This window comes from Hippocampus zosterae, chromosome 3 (genome assembly GCF_025434085.1).
Source record: "Hippocampus zosterae strain Florida chromosome 3, ASM2543408v3, whole genome shotgun sequence".
In the NCBI taxonomy this organism is placed as follows: Eukaryota; Metazoa; Chordata; class Actinopteri; order Syngnathiformes; family Syngnathidae; genus Hippocampus; species Hippocampus zosterae.
The window spans coordinates 25,542,026-25,557,666 of NC_067453.1; the positions used below are offsets into that span (position 1 = coordinate 25,542,026).

Below are 15,641 nucleotides of genomic sequence, written 5' to 3' on the forward strand. Positions count from 1 at the left end.
CAGAGCCAAGCCGGGGGGCGTCTACTCCACCAGCACTGCATCCCAGAAGTCTGGAAGCGGCCCGGAGCCGGAAGATCTGATCGCGCCCGGTACGCCCATCCAGTTCGACATTGTACTGCCAGCCTCGGAATTCCAGGACCAGAACAGGGTGGACGGAAAGTAAGACAAAATAAGACAAAATGAGAAATTTCCTCACAATGAAGAAATTTGCAAGCGCGCGCTCTTTGGACAAACAAGGAGGACGCAGACTAAAGTGCTGTTCGTTGGACCCTGATTGGCTTATGTCATTTCCAGGAAGGGCGAATGCCTCCTAATGTGCCAGTGAAGGGCTGTAATCACAATGTTTTTCCCTTCCCGGCAGGCGCACTAATCCATTTGGCGAAACGGATGATGACTGTTCTCTCGAAAGCGACGGTAAACATTTTTTTTTTGCTTTTATTGTCAAGAAATTGGAGTTCTTAGTGTGTGTGTGTGTGTAATTTGATTTAGTTAATTTTCGGGGGCGCTACGCCTCGTGTACCCGAGCCTGCCTCAGTGTTTTTGTCCGGGGGGGGCGGTGTGGGTGGGGCACGCAGACTCGCTCTTGCAGCAGGTGTTTGCCGTGCGCTTCCTGGGCTCCATGGCGGTGCGCTGCGGCGACAACCAGGAGGTGATCTACGAGGCCATGAGGCAGGTGCTTGCCGCCCGGGCCATCCACAACATCTTCAGGACCACCGAGTCGCACCTGATGGTGACCAGCAGCGACCTGAGGTAATGCGCGGCGCAGTCGCCATGATAAAATGACTCGGAATTATGACAATTTGAGCCATTTCAATGGATTTTTTTCTTCTTTTCTTGGTCACAAGAATGCTGGCAGTGTAATTTCCTCTTTCATACACTAGGTGGAGCCACAACGCTACACAACTCAATGGATGAGGAAAAGAAGTTATGCAGGCGTTCATTTAGTTTTATCGTGTGAAAAAATAAATAAATTGTGCTTTACTTACAACAGAAAAAAATTTGAAGTGACAAATAAGGGGAGCGGCGTAAATATTCACAATATCTCTTTGAGTAAATAAATAAACCAAATGAATGCCTATCGTAAAGTTAAGCATTTTGAGGAACGTAGAGCATGCAAAAATACTCCCTAAAAGTTCCTTATGATAAAAAAATAAGCGTTTGTAACAATTTAAAGCTCTCAAAGATGTTTTATAAGTACTTTCACTTTCAATTCATATTCAAGTCCCTTATAATAATAAAAATGCATTTTCGAGAATTTAAAGCACTCCCAAAAAATCTGATTCAAGTACCGGTACCTTAAAATTCAAATAACAATGTAAAAGTTTGTAAAATACTCAAATGTATTTTTTAAAATTGTGAGGTACTTCACCTTACAATAACAAAATAAGCATTTTCAATCATTTAAATTATGCCCAAACGATTTTGTTTTTGCTGTGATTTAAAGCCACCTTTGAATTTCTAGAATTGAAAATGCATTCAATTGACCTCACCGCAAAATTTTTGTGGAGCGCAAAACGGGCCAAGGCTCAAATTTCTTTTCTCACTGGTTTTTTGAACAGGCTGATCGACCCTCAGACTCAAGTCACAAGAATAAGCGTAAGTCAAGTGCCGAGTCGGCTTTGCCGTTGCCTGTCGGGTGGCCGCGACATCACGCGTGGGTCCTTTCCAGTTCCGGCTGGGCGAGGTGTGCCAGTTTGCGGCCCACCAGGAGAACAGCAGGCTGATGGGATTGGTGGTGGAAGGCGGCGACTGGAGCGGCGGAGGCGGCGGCGGGGATGACGACGAAGGGGGCGAGCCCTCGTTTTGCGCCTTCGTCTTTGAGAGCAACACGGAGGGAGAGAAGGTGCCGCTTTCTTGACTCCCATTTGTACGCTGTTGTTAATAACATGTCGCTAAAGTGTCCATTTTTTGGGGGGGCGGCATGACAGATATGCTACACCATGAGTTTGGCGAAGGACATCACAGAGGCAAAAAAGGTGAGTTTGCGACGACATGGACCGATGACGATGTGAAGAAATGGTCGTCGAGCGTTGGCCCCAAAATCGAGCGCCCCACTTGCATTCCAGAGGGAAATTTTGTCAATGGTTAAAACAAGCACCCATAAATGGAAATACGTCATAGCCATCAATTATTTGTTCTGCTTTTCTAGAAAGTAGAAGTACTCAAAACTTATTTTTCTTAAAAACACATTTAATGTCACGTCAAATGAGGCGAAAGAAGCCATTCCCTTGCAATTAAAAAAGTAGGATATATGGTGCAACGATTTAAAATGAGAAAAATAACTAAATAAATAACTTGGACTTAACCGAGAGGAAGAAAAAAAAATGCTCTGCGTTGGCCGGGAATCGAACCCGGGTCAACTGCTTGGAAGGCAGCTATGCTCACCACTATACCACCAACGCTTTGAAGTAAAGTGGGAGGACCTCAGGGACCTGTAACATTTCTTAGCGAATGCTTCACTGGCCACACGAGAGAGAAAATACTCGGCACACCTCAGCATGAGAGTCTAGCAGAGTGGCATGGCAATGCACATCAACTTAAGAGGCATGCATGCTATTGCGTTTTCCAAATGTTTTGTCATGGCGTTGGTGGTATAGTGGTGAGCATAGCTGCCTTCCACGCAGTTGGCCCGGGTTCGATTCCCGGCCAACGCAGACCTTTGTTTGTCCGTTTACTTTTCAATTACGTGACGTTATTGCCCTCAGAATAAAAGACCATTTTTCATTCTGTAGAATAGGAAGTAAAAAAAAAAGTAATGTTTTTATACCTCAGACAGACAGGGGCGGCTTCACAGTGCAGAGGTACCGGGTTCGATTCCAGCTCCGGCCTCCCTGTGTGGAGTTTGCATGTTCTCCCCGGGCCTGCGTGGGTTTTCTCGGGGTGCTCCGGTTTCCTCCCACATTCCATAAACATGCATGGCAGGCTGATTGAACACTCTAAATCAGGGGTCTCCAACGTGGTGCCCGCGAGCACCAGGTAGCCCGTGAGGACCACACCAGTAGCCCGCCAGTGCTAGGATTGTGATTTGCTCGTAGAAATTATGATTTAAAAATGCAAACATGGGCAGTATTATAGATTCTATAGCTACCTATTTAGCTATCTAACTAGCTAGCTACAGTATACGTCTAGCTAGCTAATGTTCTAATATTATTAAATTTAATTTGTACAAATGTTATTTCAGACGCGTATCAATTTGGTAGCCCTTCACACAATCAGGACACATGAAGTAGCTCTCACTCTCAAAAAGTTTGGTGACCCCTGCTCTAAATTGTCACTAGTTGTGAGTGTGAGTGCGAATGGTTGTTCGTTTCTGTGTGCCCTGCGATTGGCTGGCAACCGATTCAGGGTGTCCCCCGCCCACTGCCCGAAGACAGCTGGGATAGGCTCCAGCACCCCCCGCGACCCTAGTGAGGATCAAGCGGCTCGGACGATGAATGAATGAATGAATGACAGACAGGGGCGGGAAAAAAATTCTGGTCTGCGTTGGCCGGGAATCGAACCCGGGTCAACTGCTTGGAAGGCAGCTATGCTCACCACTATACCACCAACGCTGTGAAGAAACATCTGCAACTCACGATGATATTTGAGAGTCAGGCTAGGTTAAACCCCACCCCCACACATAAACACACACACACACTTGATTATGCTGCAGTCGCCACGTCATACTGAGGCGTGCCGAGTATTTTCTCCCTCATGCAGCCAGTTAGCGCCGTTGCAGACATGTTCTCCTCTTCCGAAATCTCCACTACTTTGATTAGTGCAGGCCTTTGTTTCTCCAGTTAATTTTAAATTAGATGACATTATTGAGATCTCAATAAAAGGGCCCTTCTCATTCTCTGGATTCCAAAGTAAGGGGAAAAAAAGTTCATCCTTTCATTTCACAGACATTGAAAGGGGGGGGGGGGAATCTGTCTGCGTTGGACATGAATCGAACACAGGTCAAACGCTTGGAAGGCAGCTATGCTTACCACTAAACCACCAACGCTTTGAAGTAAGGTGGTAGGAATTCCCACTTTACATTCCGTAACATTCCTTAGCGAATGCCTAACTTCAATGGCCACACGAGAGAGAAAATACTCGGCACACCTCAGCATGAGAGTCTAGCAGAGTGGCATGTCAATGCACATCAACTTAAGAGGCATGCATGCTATTGCGTTTTCCAAATGTTTTGTCATGGCGTTGGTGGTATAGTTGTGAGCATAGCTGCCTTCCAAGCAGTTGGCCCGGGTTCGATTCCCGGCCAACGCAGACCTTTGTTTGTCCGTTTACTTTTCAATTACGTGACGTTATTGCCCTCAGAATAAAAGACCATTTTTCATTCTGTAGAATAGGAAGTAAAAAAAAAAGTCATGTTTTTATACCTCAGACAGACAGGGGCGGCTTCACAGTGCAGAGGTACCGGGTTCGATTCCAGCACCGGCCTCCCTGTGTGGAGTTTGCATGTTCTCCCCGGGCCTGCGTGGGTTTTCTCCGGGTGCTCCGGTTTCCTCCCACATTCCATAAACATGCATGGCAGGCTGATTGAACACTCTAAATCAGGGGTCTCCAACGTGGTGCCCGCGAGCACCAGGTAGCCCGTGAGGACCACACCAGTAGCCCGCCAGTGCTAGGATTGTGATTTGCTCGTAGAAATTATGATTTAAAAATGCAAACATGGGCAGTATTATAGATTCTATAGCTACCTATTTAGCTATCTAACTAGCTAGCTACAGTATACGTCTAGCTAGCTAATGTTCTAATATTATTAAATTTAATTTGTACAAATGTTATTTCAGTCGCGTATCAATTTGGTAGCCCTTCACACAATCAGGACACATGAAGTAGCTCTCACTCTCAAAAAGTTTGGTGACCCCTGCTCTAAATTGTCACTAGTTGTGAGTGTGAGTGCGAATGGTTGTTCGTTTCTGTGTGCCCTGCGATTGGCTGGCAACCGATTCAGGGTGTCCCCCGCCCACTGCCCGAAGACAGCTGGGATAGGCTCCAGCACCCCCCGCGACCCTAGTGAGGATCAAGCGGCTCGGACGATGAATGAATGAATGAATGACAGACAGGGGCGGGAAAAAAATTCTGGTCTGCGTTGGCCGGGAATCGAACCCGGGTCAACTGCTTGGAAGGCAGCTATGCTCACCACTATACCACCAACGCTGTGAAGAAACATCTGCAACTCACGATGATATTTGAGAGTCAGGCTAGGTTAAACCCCACCCCCACACATAAACACACACACACACTTGATTATGCTGCAGTCGCCACGTCATACTGAGGCGTGCCGAGTATTTTCTCCCTCATGCAGCCAGTTAGCGCCGTTGCAGACATGTTCTCCTCTTCCGAACTCTCCACTACTTTGATTAGTGCAGGCCTTTGTTTCTCCAGTTAATTTTAAATTTGATGACATTATTGAGATCTCAATAAAAGGGCCCTTCTCATTCTCTGGATTCCAAAGTAAGGGGAAAAAAAGTTCATCCTTTCATTTCACAGACATTGAAAGGGGGGGGGGGGGAATCTGTCTGCGTTGGACATGAATCGAACACAGGTCAAACGCTTGGAAGGCAGCTATGCTTACCACTACACCACCAACGCTTTGAAGTAAGGTGGTAGGAATTCCCACTTTACATTCTGTAACATTCCTTAGCGAATGCCTAACTTCAATGGCCACACGAGAGAGAAAATACTCGGCACACCTCAGCATGAGAGTCTAGCAGAGTGGCATGTCAATGCACATCAACTTAAGAGGCATGCATGCTATTGCGTTTTCCAAATGTTTTGTCATGGCGTTGGTGGTATAGTGGTGAGCATAGCTGCCTTCCAAGCAGTTGGCCCGGGTTCGATTCCCGGCCAACGCAGACCTTTGTTTGTCCGTTTACTTTTCAATTATGTGACGTTATTGCCCTCAGAATAAAAGACCATTTTCCATTCTGTAGAATAGGAAGTAAAAAAAATATATTTTTATACCTCAGACAGACAGGGGCGGGAAAGAAATGACTGGTCTGCGTTGGCCGGGAATCGAACCCGGGTCAACTGCTTGGAAGGCAGCTATGCTCACCACTATACCACCAACGCACTGAAGGTAACAGTGGAAAGCTCAAAACATGTCTGCAACAGCGCTGAGTGCTGCTGTGGCCGCATGAGGAAGAAAATACTCGGCACGCCTCAGAATGACATGGCGACTGCAGAATAACCAAGCAGAGCAGCACGTCGATGCAGACAATCTCACCACACATGCATGTTATGACTTGAGGGCATGGAGGGTGTGTGCGTGTGTGCGTGCGTGTGTGTGTGTGTGTGTGTGAGGTGTTTTTAGCCGGAAAAAAAAACGACCATGTATAGTAAGGCGTTTTTAGACACAAAAAAACGACCACGTAGTGTAAGGTGTTTTCAGCCCAAAAAAAGAACAACCATGTATCTAGTAAGGCGTTTTTCGCCGAAAACCCCCCAACCATGTCTAGTAATCCGTTTTTAGGCCAAAAAAACGACCATGTTTAGTAAGGCGTTTTTAGACACAAAAAAACTACCACGTATAGTAAGGCGTTTTTCACCGAAAAAACCCCAACCATGTCTAGTAATCCGTTTTTAGACCAAAAAAACGACCATGTTTAGTAAGGCGTTTTTAGATGAAAAAAACGACCATGTATTGTAAGACATTTTTAGACACAAAAAAACGACCATGTATAGGAAGGCGTTTTTAGCCCAAAAAAAGAACAACAATGTATCTAGTAAGGCGTTTTTCGCCGAAAACCCCCCAACCATGTCTAGTAATCCGTTTTTAGGCCAAAAAAACGACCATGTTTAGTAAGGCGTTTTTAGACACAAAAAAACTACCACGTATAGTAAGGCGTTTTTAGCCGAAAAAGTCTTACGACAGATGGACGTTTTTTTTCCGGCTAAAAACGCCTTACTATACATGGTAGTTTTTTTGTGTCTAAAAACACGTTATTGTACATGTTAGACATTTTCAGGTTAAGACTGAGGGGGTGGGGGGGATTCCGTCTGCGTTGGCCGGGAATCGAACCCGGGTCAACTGCTTGGAAGGCAGCTATGTTCACCACTATACCACCAACGCTGCACAGAATCATCTGCAACTCACGAACATATTTGAGAGTCAGGTTAGGTTAAACCACCCCATCTCCACACACACATAAACACACACACACTTGATTATGCTGCCCTCGCCATGTCATACTGAGGCGTGCCGAGTATTTTCTCCATCATGCAGCCAGTTAGCGCTGTTGCAGAGATGTTCGCCTCGTCCAAAATCTCCACTAGGTTGATTAGTGCGTTGGTGGTATAGTGGTGAGCATAGCTGCCTTCCAAGCAGTTGGCCCGGGTTCGATTCCCGGCCAACGCAGACCTTTGTTTGTCCGTTTACTTTTCAATTACGTGACGTTATTGCCCTCAGAATAAAAGACCATTTTCCATTCTGTAGAATAGGAAGTAAAAAAAAAATATTTTTATACCTCAGACAGAGAGGGGCGGGAAAGAAATGACTGGTCTGCATTGGCCGGGAATCGAACCCGGGTCAACTGCTTGGAAGGCAGCTATGCTCACCACTATACCACCAACGCACTGAAGGGAACAGTGGAAAGCTCAAAAATGTCTGCAACAGCGCTGCGTGCTGCTGTGGCCGCATGAGGAAGAAAATACTCGGCACGTCTCAGAATGACATGGCGACTGCAGAATAACCAAGCAGAGCAGCACGTCGATGCCGACAATCTCACCACACATGCATGTTATGACTTGAGGGCATGGAGGGTGTGTGTGTGTGTGTGTGTTTGTGTGTGTGTGTGTGTGTGTGAGGTGTTTTTAGCCGGAAAAAAAAAACGACCATGTATAGTAAGGCGTTTTTAGACACAAAAAAACGACCATGTATAGTACGGCGTTTTTAGCCCAAAAAAAGAACAACTGTGTATCTAGTAAGGCGTTTTTTGCCGAAAAAACCCCAACCATGTCTAGTAATCCGTTTTTAGACCAAAAAAACGACCATGTTTAGTAAGGCGTTTTTAGATGAAAAAAACGACCATGTATAGTAAGGCATTTTTAGACACAAAAAAACCGACCATGTATAGGAATGCGTTTTTAGCCCAAAAAAAGAACAACAATGTATCTAGTAAGGCGTTTTTCGCCGGAAACCCCCCAACCATGTCTAGTAATCCGTTTTTAGACCAAAAAAACGACCATGTTTAGTAAGGCGTTTTTAGACACAAAAAAACGACCACGTATGGTAAGGTGTTTTCAGCCCAAAAAAAGAACAACCATGTACCTAGTAAGGCGTTTTTCGACGAAAAAACCCCAACCATGTCTAGTAATCAATTTTTAGACCAAAAAACGACCATGTGTAGTAAGGCGTTTTTAGTCGAGCAAAAACGACCATGTTTACTAAGGCGTTTTTAGATGAAAAAAACGACCATGTATCTAGTAAGGCGTTTTTAGATGAAAAAAACGACCATCTATCTAGGAAGGCGTTTTTCGCCGAAAAAACCCCAACCATGTCTAGTAATCCGTTTTTAGACCAAAAAAACGACCATGTTTAGTAAGGCGTTTTTAGATGAAAAAAAACGACCATGTGTAGTAAGGCGTTTTTAGTCGAGCAAAAACGACCATGTTTACTAAGGCGTTTTTAGATGAAAAAAACGACCATGTATCTAGTAAGGCGTTTTTAGATGAAAAAAACGACCATCTATCTAGGAAGGCGTTTTTCGCCGAAAAAACCCCAACCATGTCTAGTAATCCGTTTTTAGACCAAAAAAACGACCATGTTTAGTAAGGCGTTTTTAGATGAAAAAAACGACCATGTATTGTAAGACATTTTTAGACACAAAAAAACGACCATGTATAGGAAGGCGTTTTTAGCCCAAAAAAAGAACAACAATGTATCTAGTAAGGCGTTTTTCGCCGAAAACCCCCCAACCATGTCTAGTAATCCGTTTTTAGACCAAAAAAACGACCATGTTTAGTAAGGCGTTTTTAGACACAAAAAACGACCATGTATAGTAAGGCGTTTTTAGCCCAAAAAAAGAACAACCATGTATCTAGTAAGGTGTTTTTCGCCGAAAAAACCCCAACCATGTCTAGTAATCCGTTTTTAGGCCAAAAAAACGACCATGTTTAGTAAGGCGTTTTTAGATGAAAAAAACGACCATGTATTGTAAGACATTTTTAGACACAAAAAAACGACCATGTATAGGAAGGCGTTTTTAGCCCAAAAAAAGAACAACCATGTATCTAGTAAGGTGTTTTTCGCCGAAAAAACCCCAACCATGTCTAGTAATCCGTTTTTAGGCCAAAAAAACGACCATGTTTAGTAAGGCGTTTTTAGACACAAAAAAACGACCACGTATAGTAAGGCGTTTTTAGCCGAAAAAGTCTTACGACAGATGGACGTTTTTTTTCCGGCTAAAAACGCCTTACTATACATGGACGTTTTTTCGGCTAAAAACACGTTATTGTACATGTTAGACATTTTCAGGTTAAGACTGAGGGGGTGGGGGGGATTCCGTCTGCGTTGGCCGGGAATCGAACCCGGGTCAACTGCTTGGAAGGCAGCTATGCTCACCACTATACCACCAACGCACTGAAGGGAACAGTGGAAAGCTCAAAAATGTCTGCAACAGCGCTGCGTGCTGCTGTGGCCGCATGAGGAAGAAAATACTCGGCACGTCTCAGAATGACATGGCGACTGCAGAATAACCAAGCAGAGCAGCACGTCGATGCCGACAATCTCACCACACATGCATGTTATGACTTGAGGGCATGGAGGGTGTGTGTGTGTGTGTGTGTTTGTGTGTGTGTGTGTGTGTGTGAGGTGTTTTTAGCCGGAAAAAAAAAACGACCATGTATAGTAAGGCGTTTTTAGACACAAAAAAACGACCATGTATAGTACGGCGTTTTTAGCCCAAAAAAAGAACAACTGTGTATCTAGTAAGGCGTTTTTTGCCGAAAAAACCCCAACCATGTCTAGTAATCCGTTTTTAGACCAAAAAAACGACCATGTTTAGTAAGGCGTTTTTAGATGAAAAAAACGACCATGTATAGTAAGGCATTTTTAGACACAAAAAAACCGACCATGTATAGGAATGCGTTTTTAGCCCAAAAAAAGAACAACAATGTATCTAGTAAGGCGTTTTTCGCCGGAAACCCCCCAACCATGTCTAGTAATCCGTTTTTAGACCAAAAAAACGACCATGTTTAGTAAGGCGTTTTTAGACACAAAAAAACGACCACGTATGGTAAGGTGTTTTCAGCCCAAAAAAAGAACAACCATGTACCTAGTAAGGCGTTTTTCGACGAAAAAACCCCAACCATGTCTAGTAATCAATTTTTAGACCAAAAAACGACCATGTGTAGTAAGGCGTTTTTAGTCGAGCAAAAACGACCATGTTTACTAAGGCGTTTTTAGATGAAAAAAACGACCATGTATCTAGTAAGGCGTTTTTAGATGAAAAAAACGACCATCTATCTAGGAAGGCGTTTTTCGCCGAAAAAACCCCAACCATGTCTAGTAATCCGTTTTTAGACCAAAAAAACGACCATGTTTAGTAAGGCGTTTTTAGATGAAAAAAAACGACCATGTGTAGTAAGGCGTTTTTAGTCGAGCAAAAACGACCATGTTTACTAAGGCGTTTTTAGATGAAAAAAACGACCATGTATCTAGTAAGGCGTTTTTAGATGAAAAAAACGACCATCTATCTAGGAAGGCGTTTTTCGCCGAAAAAACCCCAACCATGTCTAGTAATCCGTTTTTAGACCAAAAAAACGACCATGTTTAGTAAGGCGTTTTTAGATGAAAAAAACGACCATGTATTGTAAGACATTTTTAGACACAAAAAAACGACCATGTATAGGAAGGCGTTTTTAGCCCAAAAAAAGAACAACAATGTATCTAGTAAGGCGTTTTTCGCCGAAAACCCCCCAACCATGTCTAGTAATCCGTTTTTAGACCAAAAAAACGACCATGTTTAGTAAGGCGTTTTTAGACACAAAAAACGACCATGTATAGTAAGGCGTTTTTAGCCCAAAAAAAGAACAACCATGTATCTAGTAAGGTGTTTTTCGCCGAAAAAACCCCAACCATGTCTAGTAATCCGTTTTTAGGCCAAAAAAACGACCATGTTTAGTAAGGCGTTTTTAGATGAAAAAAACGACCATGTATTGTAAGACATTTTTAGACACAAAAAAACGACCATGTATAGGAAGGCGTTTTTAGCCCAAAAAAAGAACAACCATGTATCTAGTAAGGTGTTTTTCGCCGAAAAAACCCCAACCATGTCTAGTAATCCGTTTTTAGGCCAAAAAAACGACCATGTTTAGTAAGGCGTTTTTAGACACAAAAAAACGACCACGTATAGTAAGGCGTTTTTAGCCGAAAAAGTCTTACGACAGATGGACGTTTTTTTTCCGGCTAAAAACGCCTTACTATACATGGACGTTTTTTCGGCTAAAAACACGTTATTGTACATGTTAGACATTTTCAGGTTAAGACTGAGGGGGTGGGGGGGATTCCGTCTGCGTTGGCCGGGAATCGAACCCGGGTCAACTGCTTGGAAGGCTGCTATGTTCACCACTATACCACCAACGCTGCACAGAAACATCTGCAACTCACGAACATATTTGAGAGTCAGGTTAGGTTAAACCACCCCATCTCCACACACACATAAACACACACACACTTGATTATGCTGCCCTCGCCATGTCATACTGAGGCGTGCCGAGTATTTTCTCCATCATGCAGCCAGTTAGCGCTGTTGCAGAGATGTTCGCCTCGTCCAAAATCTCCACTAGGTTGATGAGTGCGTTGGTGGTATAGTGGTGAGCATAGCTGCCTTCCAAGCAGTTGGCCCGGGTTCGATTCCCGGCCAACGCAGACCTTTGTTTGTCCGTTTACTTTTCAATTATGTGACGTTATTGCCCTCAGAATAAAAGACCATTTTCCATTCTGTAGAATAGGAAGTAAAAAAAAAATATTTTTATACCTCAGACAGACAGGGGCGGGAAAGAAATGACTGGTCTGCGTTGGCCGGGAATCGAACCCGGGTCAACTGCTTGGAAGGCAGCTATGCTCACCACTATACCACCAACGCACTGAAGGAAACAGTGGAAAGATCAAAACATGTCTGCAACAGCGCTGAGTGCTGCTGTGGCCGCATGAGGAAGAAAATACTCGGCACGCCTCAGAATGACATGGCGACTGCAGAATAACCAAGCAGAGCAGCACGTCGATGCCGACAATCTCACCACAAATGCATGTTATGACTTGAGGGCATGGAGGGTGTGTGTGTGTGTGTGTGTGTGTGTGTGTGTGTGTGTGTGTGTGTGTGCGTGTTATGTGTGTGTGTGTGTGTGTGAGGTGTTTTTAGCCGGAAAAAAAAAAAACGACCATGTATAGTAAGGCGTTTTTAGACACAAAAAAACGACCATGTATAGTAAGGCGTTTTTAGACACAAAAAAACGACCATGTATAGTACGGCGTTTTTAGCCCAAAAAAAGAACAACAATGTATCTAGTAAGGCGTTTTTCGCCGAAAACCCCCCAACCATGTCTAGTAATCCGTTTTTAGACCAAAAAAACGACCATGTTTAGTAAGGCGTTTTTAGACACAAAAAAACGACCACGTATGGTAAGGTGTTTTCAGCCCAAAAAAAGAACAACCATGTACCTAGTAAGGCGTTTTTCGACGAAAAACCCCCAACCATGTCTAGTAATCAATTTTTAGACCAAAAAACGACCATGTACAGTATATAGTAAGGCGTTTTTAGCCAAAAAAAACGACCATGTGTAGTAAGGCGTTTTTAGTCGAGCAAAAACGACCATGTTTACTAAGGCGTTTTTAGATGAAAAAAACGACCATGTATCTTGTAAGGCGTTTTTAGATGAAAAAAACGACCATCTATCTAGGAAGGCGTTTTTCGCCGAAAAAACCCCAACCATGTCTAGTAATCCGTTTTTAGACCAAAAAAACGACCATGTATAGGAAGGCGTTTTTAGCCCAAAAAAAGAACAACCATGTATCTAGTAAGGCGTTTTTCGCCGAAAAACCCCCAACCATGTCTAGTAATCCGTTTTTAGACCAAAAAAACGACCATGTTTAGTAAGGCGTTTTTAGACACAAAAAACGACCATGTATAGTAAGGCATTTTTAGACACAAAAAAACGACCATGTATAGTAAGGCGTTTTTAGCCCAAAAAAAGAACAACCATGTATCTAGTAAGGTGTTTTTCGCCGAAAAAACCCCAACCATGTCTAGTAATCCGTTTTTAGGCCAAAAAAACGACCATGTTTAGTAAGGCGTTTTTAGATGAAAAAAACGATCATGTCTAGTAAGGCATTTTTAGACACAAAAAAAACGACCATGTATAGGAATGCGTTTTTAGCCCAAAAAAAGAACAACAATGTATCTAGTAAGGCGTTTTTCGCCGAAAACCCCCCAACCATGTCTAGTAATCCGTTTTTAGACCAAAAAAACAACCATGTTTAGTAAGGCGTTTTTAGACACAAAAAAACGACCACGTATGGTAAGGTGTTTTCAGCCCAAAAAAAGAACAACCATGTACCTAGTAAGGCGTTTTTCGACGAAAAAACCCCAACCATGTCTAGTAATCATTTTTTAGACCAAAAAACGACCATGTACAGTATATAGTAAGGCGTTTTTAGCCGAAAAAAACGACCATGTGTAGTAAGGCGTTTTTAGTCGAGCAAAAACTACCATGTTTACTAAGGCGTTTTTAGATGAAAAAAACGACCATGTATCTTGTAAGGCGTTTTTAGATGAAAAAAACGACCATCTATCTAGGAAGGCGTTTTTCGCCGAAAAAACCCCAACCATGTCTAGTAATCCGTTTTTAGACCAAAAAAACGACCATGTGTGGTAAGGTGTTTTTAGCCCAAAAAAAGAACAACCATGTATCTAGTAAGGCGTTTTTCGCCGAAAACCCCCCAACCATGTCTAGTAATCCGTTTTTAGACCAAAAAAACGACCATGTTTAGTAAGGCGTTTTTAGACACAAAAAACGACCATGTATAGTAAGGCATTTTTAGCCCAAAAAAAGAACAACCATGTATCTAGTAAGGTGTTTTTCGCCGAAAAAACCCCAACCATGTCTAGTAATCCGTTTTTAGGCCAAAAAAACGACCATGTATAGTAAGGCGTTTTTAGACACAAAACACGACCATGTATAGTAAGGCATTTTTAGACACAAAAAAACAACCATGTATAGTAAGGCGTTTTTAGCCCAAAAAAAGAACAACCATGTATCTAGTAAGGCGTTTTTCGCCGAAAAAACCCCAACCATGTCTAGTAATCCGTTTTTAGGCCAAAAAAACGACCATGTTTAGTAAGGCGTTTTTAGACACAAAAAAACGACCACGTATAGTAAGGCGTTTTTAGCCGAAAAAGTCTTACGACAGATGGACGTTTTTTTTCCGGCTAAAAACGCCTTACTATACATGGACGTTTTTTCGGCTAAAAACACGTTATTGTACATGTTAGACATTTTCAGGTTAAGACTGAGGGGGTGGGGGGGATTCCGTCTGCGTTGGCCGGGAATCGAACCCGGGTCAACTGCTTGGAAGGCAGCTATGTTCACCACTATACCACCAATGCTGCACAGAAACATCTGCAACTCACGAACATATTTGAGAGTCAGGTTAGGTTAAACCACCCCATCTCCACACACACATAAACACACACACACTTGATTATGCTGCCCTCGCCATGTCATACTAAGGCGTGCCGAGTATTTTCTCCATCATGCAGCCAGTTAGCGCTGTTGCAGAGATGTTCGCCTCGTCCAAAATCTCCACTAGGTTGATGAGTGCGTTGGTGGTATAGTGGTGAGCATAGCTGCCTTCCAAGCAGTTGGCCCGGGTTCGATTCCCGGCCAACGCAGACCTTTGTTTGTCCGTTTACTTTTCAATTACGTGACGTTATTGCCCTCAGAATAAAAGACCATTTTCCATTCTGTAGAATAGGAAGTTAAAAAAAAATATTTTTATACCTCAGACAGACAGGGGCGGGAAAGAAATGACTGGTCTGCGTTGGCCGGGAATCGAACCCGGGTCAACTGCTTGGAAGGCAGCTATGCTCACCACTACACCACCAACGCACTGAAGGAAACAGTGGAAAGCTCAAAACATGTCTGCAACAGCGCTGAGTGCTGCTGTGGCCGCATGAGGAAGAAAATACTCGGCACGCCTCAGAATGACATGGCGACTGCAGAATAACCAAGCAGAGCAGCACGTCGATGCCGACAATCTCACCACACATGCATGTTATGACTTGAGGGCATGGAGGGTGTGTGTGTGTGTGTGTGTGTGTGTGTGTGTTTGTGTGTGTGTGTGTGTGTGTGTGAGGTGTTTTTAGCCGAAAAAAAAAAAACGACCATGTATAGTAAGGCGTTTTTAGACACAAAAAAACGACCATATATAGTACGGCGTTTTTAGCCCAAAAAAAGAACAACTGTGTATCTAGTAAGGCGTTTTTTGCCGAAAAAACCCCAACCATGTCTAGTAATCCGTTTTTAGACCAAAAAAACGACCATGTTTAGTAAGGCGTTTTTAGATGAAAAAAACGACCATGTATAGTAAGGCGTTTTTAGACACAAAAAAACGACCATGTATAGTAAGGCGTTTTTAGACACAAAAAAACGAC

General features: G+C 43.3%; 2 protein-coding genes, 1 long non-coding RNA gene and 17 other non-coding genes across 22 annotated transcripts in view; 8 read left to right on the forward strand and 12 right to left on the reverse strand.

Moving 5' to 3' along the window:
• The window catches only part of LOC127597570 (SRSF protein kinase 2-like), a 446,193-nt gene that overhangs the window by 28,383 nt on the left and 402,169 nt on the right, over positions 1 to 15,641 (forward strand). The window lies entirely within an intron of this gene.
• Positions 1 to 15,641, forward strand: part of appl2 (adaptor protein, phosphotyrosine interaction, PH domain and leucine zipper containing 2) — a 30,147-nt gene that overhangs the window by 10,436 nt on the left and 4,070 nt on the right. For both annotated transcript variants that reach the window (XM_052060718.1, XM_052060720.1), the window contains 6 exons: positions 4 to 159; positions 362 to 414; positions 576 to 750; positions 1,560 to 1,596; positions 1,670 to 1,843; positions 1,929 to 1,976. In XM_052060718.1, the coding sequence (XP_051916678.1) occupies positions 4 to 159; positions 362 to 414; positions 576 to 750; positions 1,560 to 1,596; positions 1,670 to 1,843; positions 1,929 to 1,976 (643 nt within the window). The remainder of the gene's footprint in view (positions 1 to 3; positions 160 to 361; positions 415 to 575; positions 751 to 1,559; positions 1,597 to 1,669; positions 1,844 to 1,928; positions 1,977 to 15,641) is intronic.
• Positions 2,328 to 15,008, reverse strand: LOC127597616 (uncharacterized). Of its 2 annotated transcripts, none has more exons than XR_007961688.1 (3): positions 14,883 to 15,008; positions 5,624 to 5,846; positions 2,328 to 2,432 (listed from the first exon to the last, which is right to left on the reverse strand). It is a non-coding gene; the product is annotated as an uncharacterized LOC127597616 (long non-coding RNA). The 2 variants fall into 2 exon arrangements; XR_007961689.1 differs by lacking the exon at positions 14,883 to 15,008 and adding an exon at positions 7,349 to 7,412.
• Positions 2,331 to 2,402, reverse strand: trnag-ucc (transfer RNA glycine (anticodon UCC)). The gene has a single exon. It is a non-coding gene; the product is annotated as a tRNA-Gly (tRNA).
• On the forward strand, positions 2,583 to 2,654 carry trnag-ucc (transfer RNA glycine (anticodon UCC)). Its single transcript has one exon. It is a non-coding gene; the product is annotated as a tRNA-Gly (tRNA).
• Positions 3,480 to 3,551, reverse strand: trnag-ucc (transfer RNA glycine (anticodon UCC)). The gene has a single exon. It is a non-coding gene; the product is annotated as a tRNA-Gly (tRNA).
• trnag-ucc (transfer RNA glycine (anticodon UCC)) lies at positions 4,177 to 4,248 on the forward strand. The gene has a single exon. It is a non-coding gene; the product is annotated as a tRNA-Gly (tRNA).
• trnag-ucc (transfer RNA glycine (anticodon UCC)) lies at positions 5,074 to 5,145 on the reverse strand. Its single transcript has one exon. It is a non-coding gene; the product is annotated as a tRNA-Gly (tRNA).
• trnag-ucc (transfer RNA glycine (anticodon UCC)) lies at positions 5,772 to 5,843 on the forward strand. Its single transcript has one exon. It is a non-coding gene; the product is annotated as a tRNA-Gly (tRNA).
• On the reverse strand, positions 5,989 to 6,060 carry trnag-ucc (transfer RNA glycine (anticodon UCC)). Its single transcript has one exon. It is a non-coding gene; the product is annotated as a tRNA-Gly (tRNA).
• On the reverse strand, positions 6,989 to 7,060 carry trnag-ucc (transfer RNA glycine (anticodon UCC)). The gene has a single exon. It is a non-coding gene; the product is annotated as a tRNA-Gly (tRNA).
• trnag-ucc (transfer RNA glycine (anticodon UCC)) lies at positions 7,274 to 7,345 on the forward strand. Its single transcript has one exon. It is a non-coding gene; the product is annotated as a tRNA-Gly (tRNA).
• On the reverse strand, positions 7,491 to 7,562 carry trnag-ucc (transfer RNA glycine (anticodon UCC)). Its single transcript has one exon. It is a non-coding gene; the product is annotated as a tRNA-Gly (tRNA).
• On the reverse strand, positions 9,496 to 9,567 carry trnag-ucc (transfer RNA glycine (anticodon UCC)). Its single transcript has one exon. It is a non-coding gene; the product is annotated as a tRNA-Gly (tRNA).
• trnag-ucc (transfer RNA glycine (anticodon UCC)) lies at positions 11,501 to 11,572 on the reverse strand. Its single transcript has one exon. It is a non-coding gene; the product is annotated as a tRNA-Gly (tRNA).
• Positions 11,786 to 11,857, forward strand: trnag-ucc (transfer RNA glycine (anticodon UCC)). The gene has a single exon. It is a non-coding gene; the product is annotated as a tRNA-Gly (tRNA).
• trnag-ucc (transfer RNA glycine (anticodon UCC)) lies at positions 12,003 to 12,074 on the reverse strand. The gene has a single exon. It is a non-coding gene; the product is annotated as a tRNA-Gly (tRNA).
• Positions 14,523 to 14,594, reverse strand: trnag-ucc (transfer RNA glycine (anticodon UCC)). The gene has a single exon. It is a non-coding gene; the product is annotated as a tRNA-Gly (tRNA).
• On the forward strand, positions 14,808 to 14,879 carry trnag-ucc (transfer RNA glycine (anticodon UCC)). Its single transcript has one exon. It is a non-coding gene; the product is annotated as a tRNA-Gly (tRNA).
• On the reverse strand, positions 15,025 to 15,096 carry trnag-ucc (transfer RNA glycine (anticodon UCC)). Its single transcript has one exon. It is a non-coding gene; the product is annotated as a tRNA-Gly (tRNA).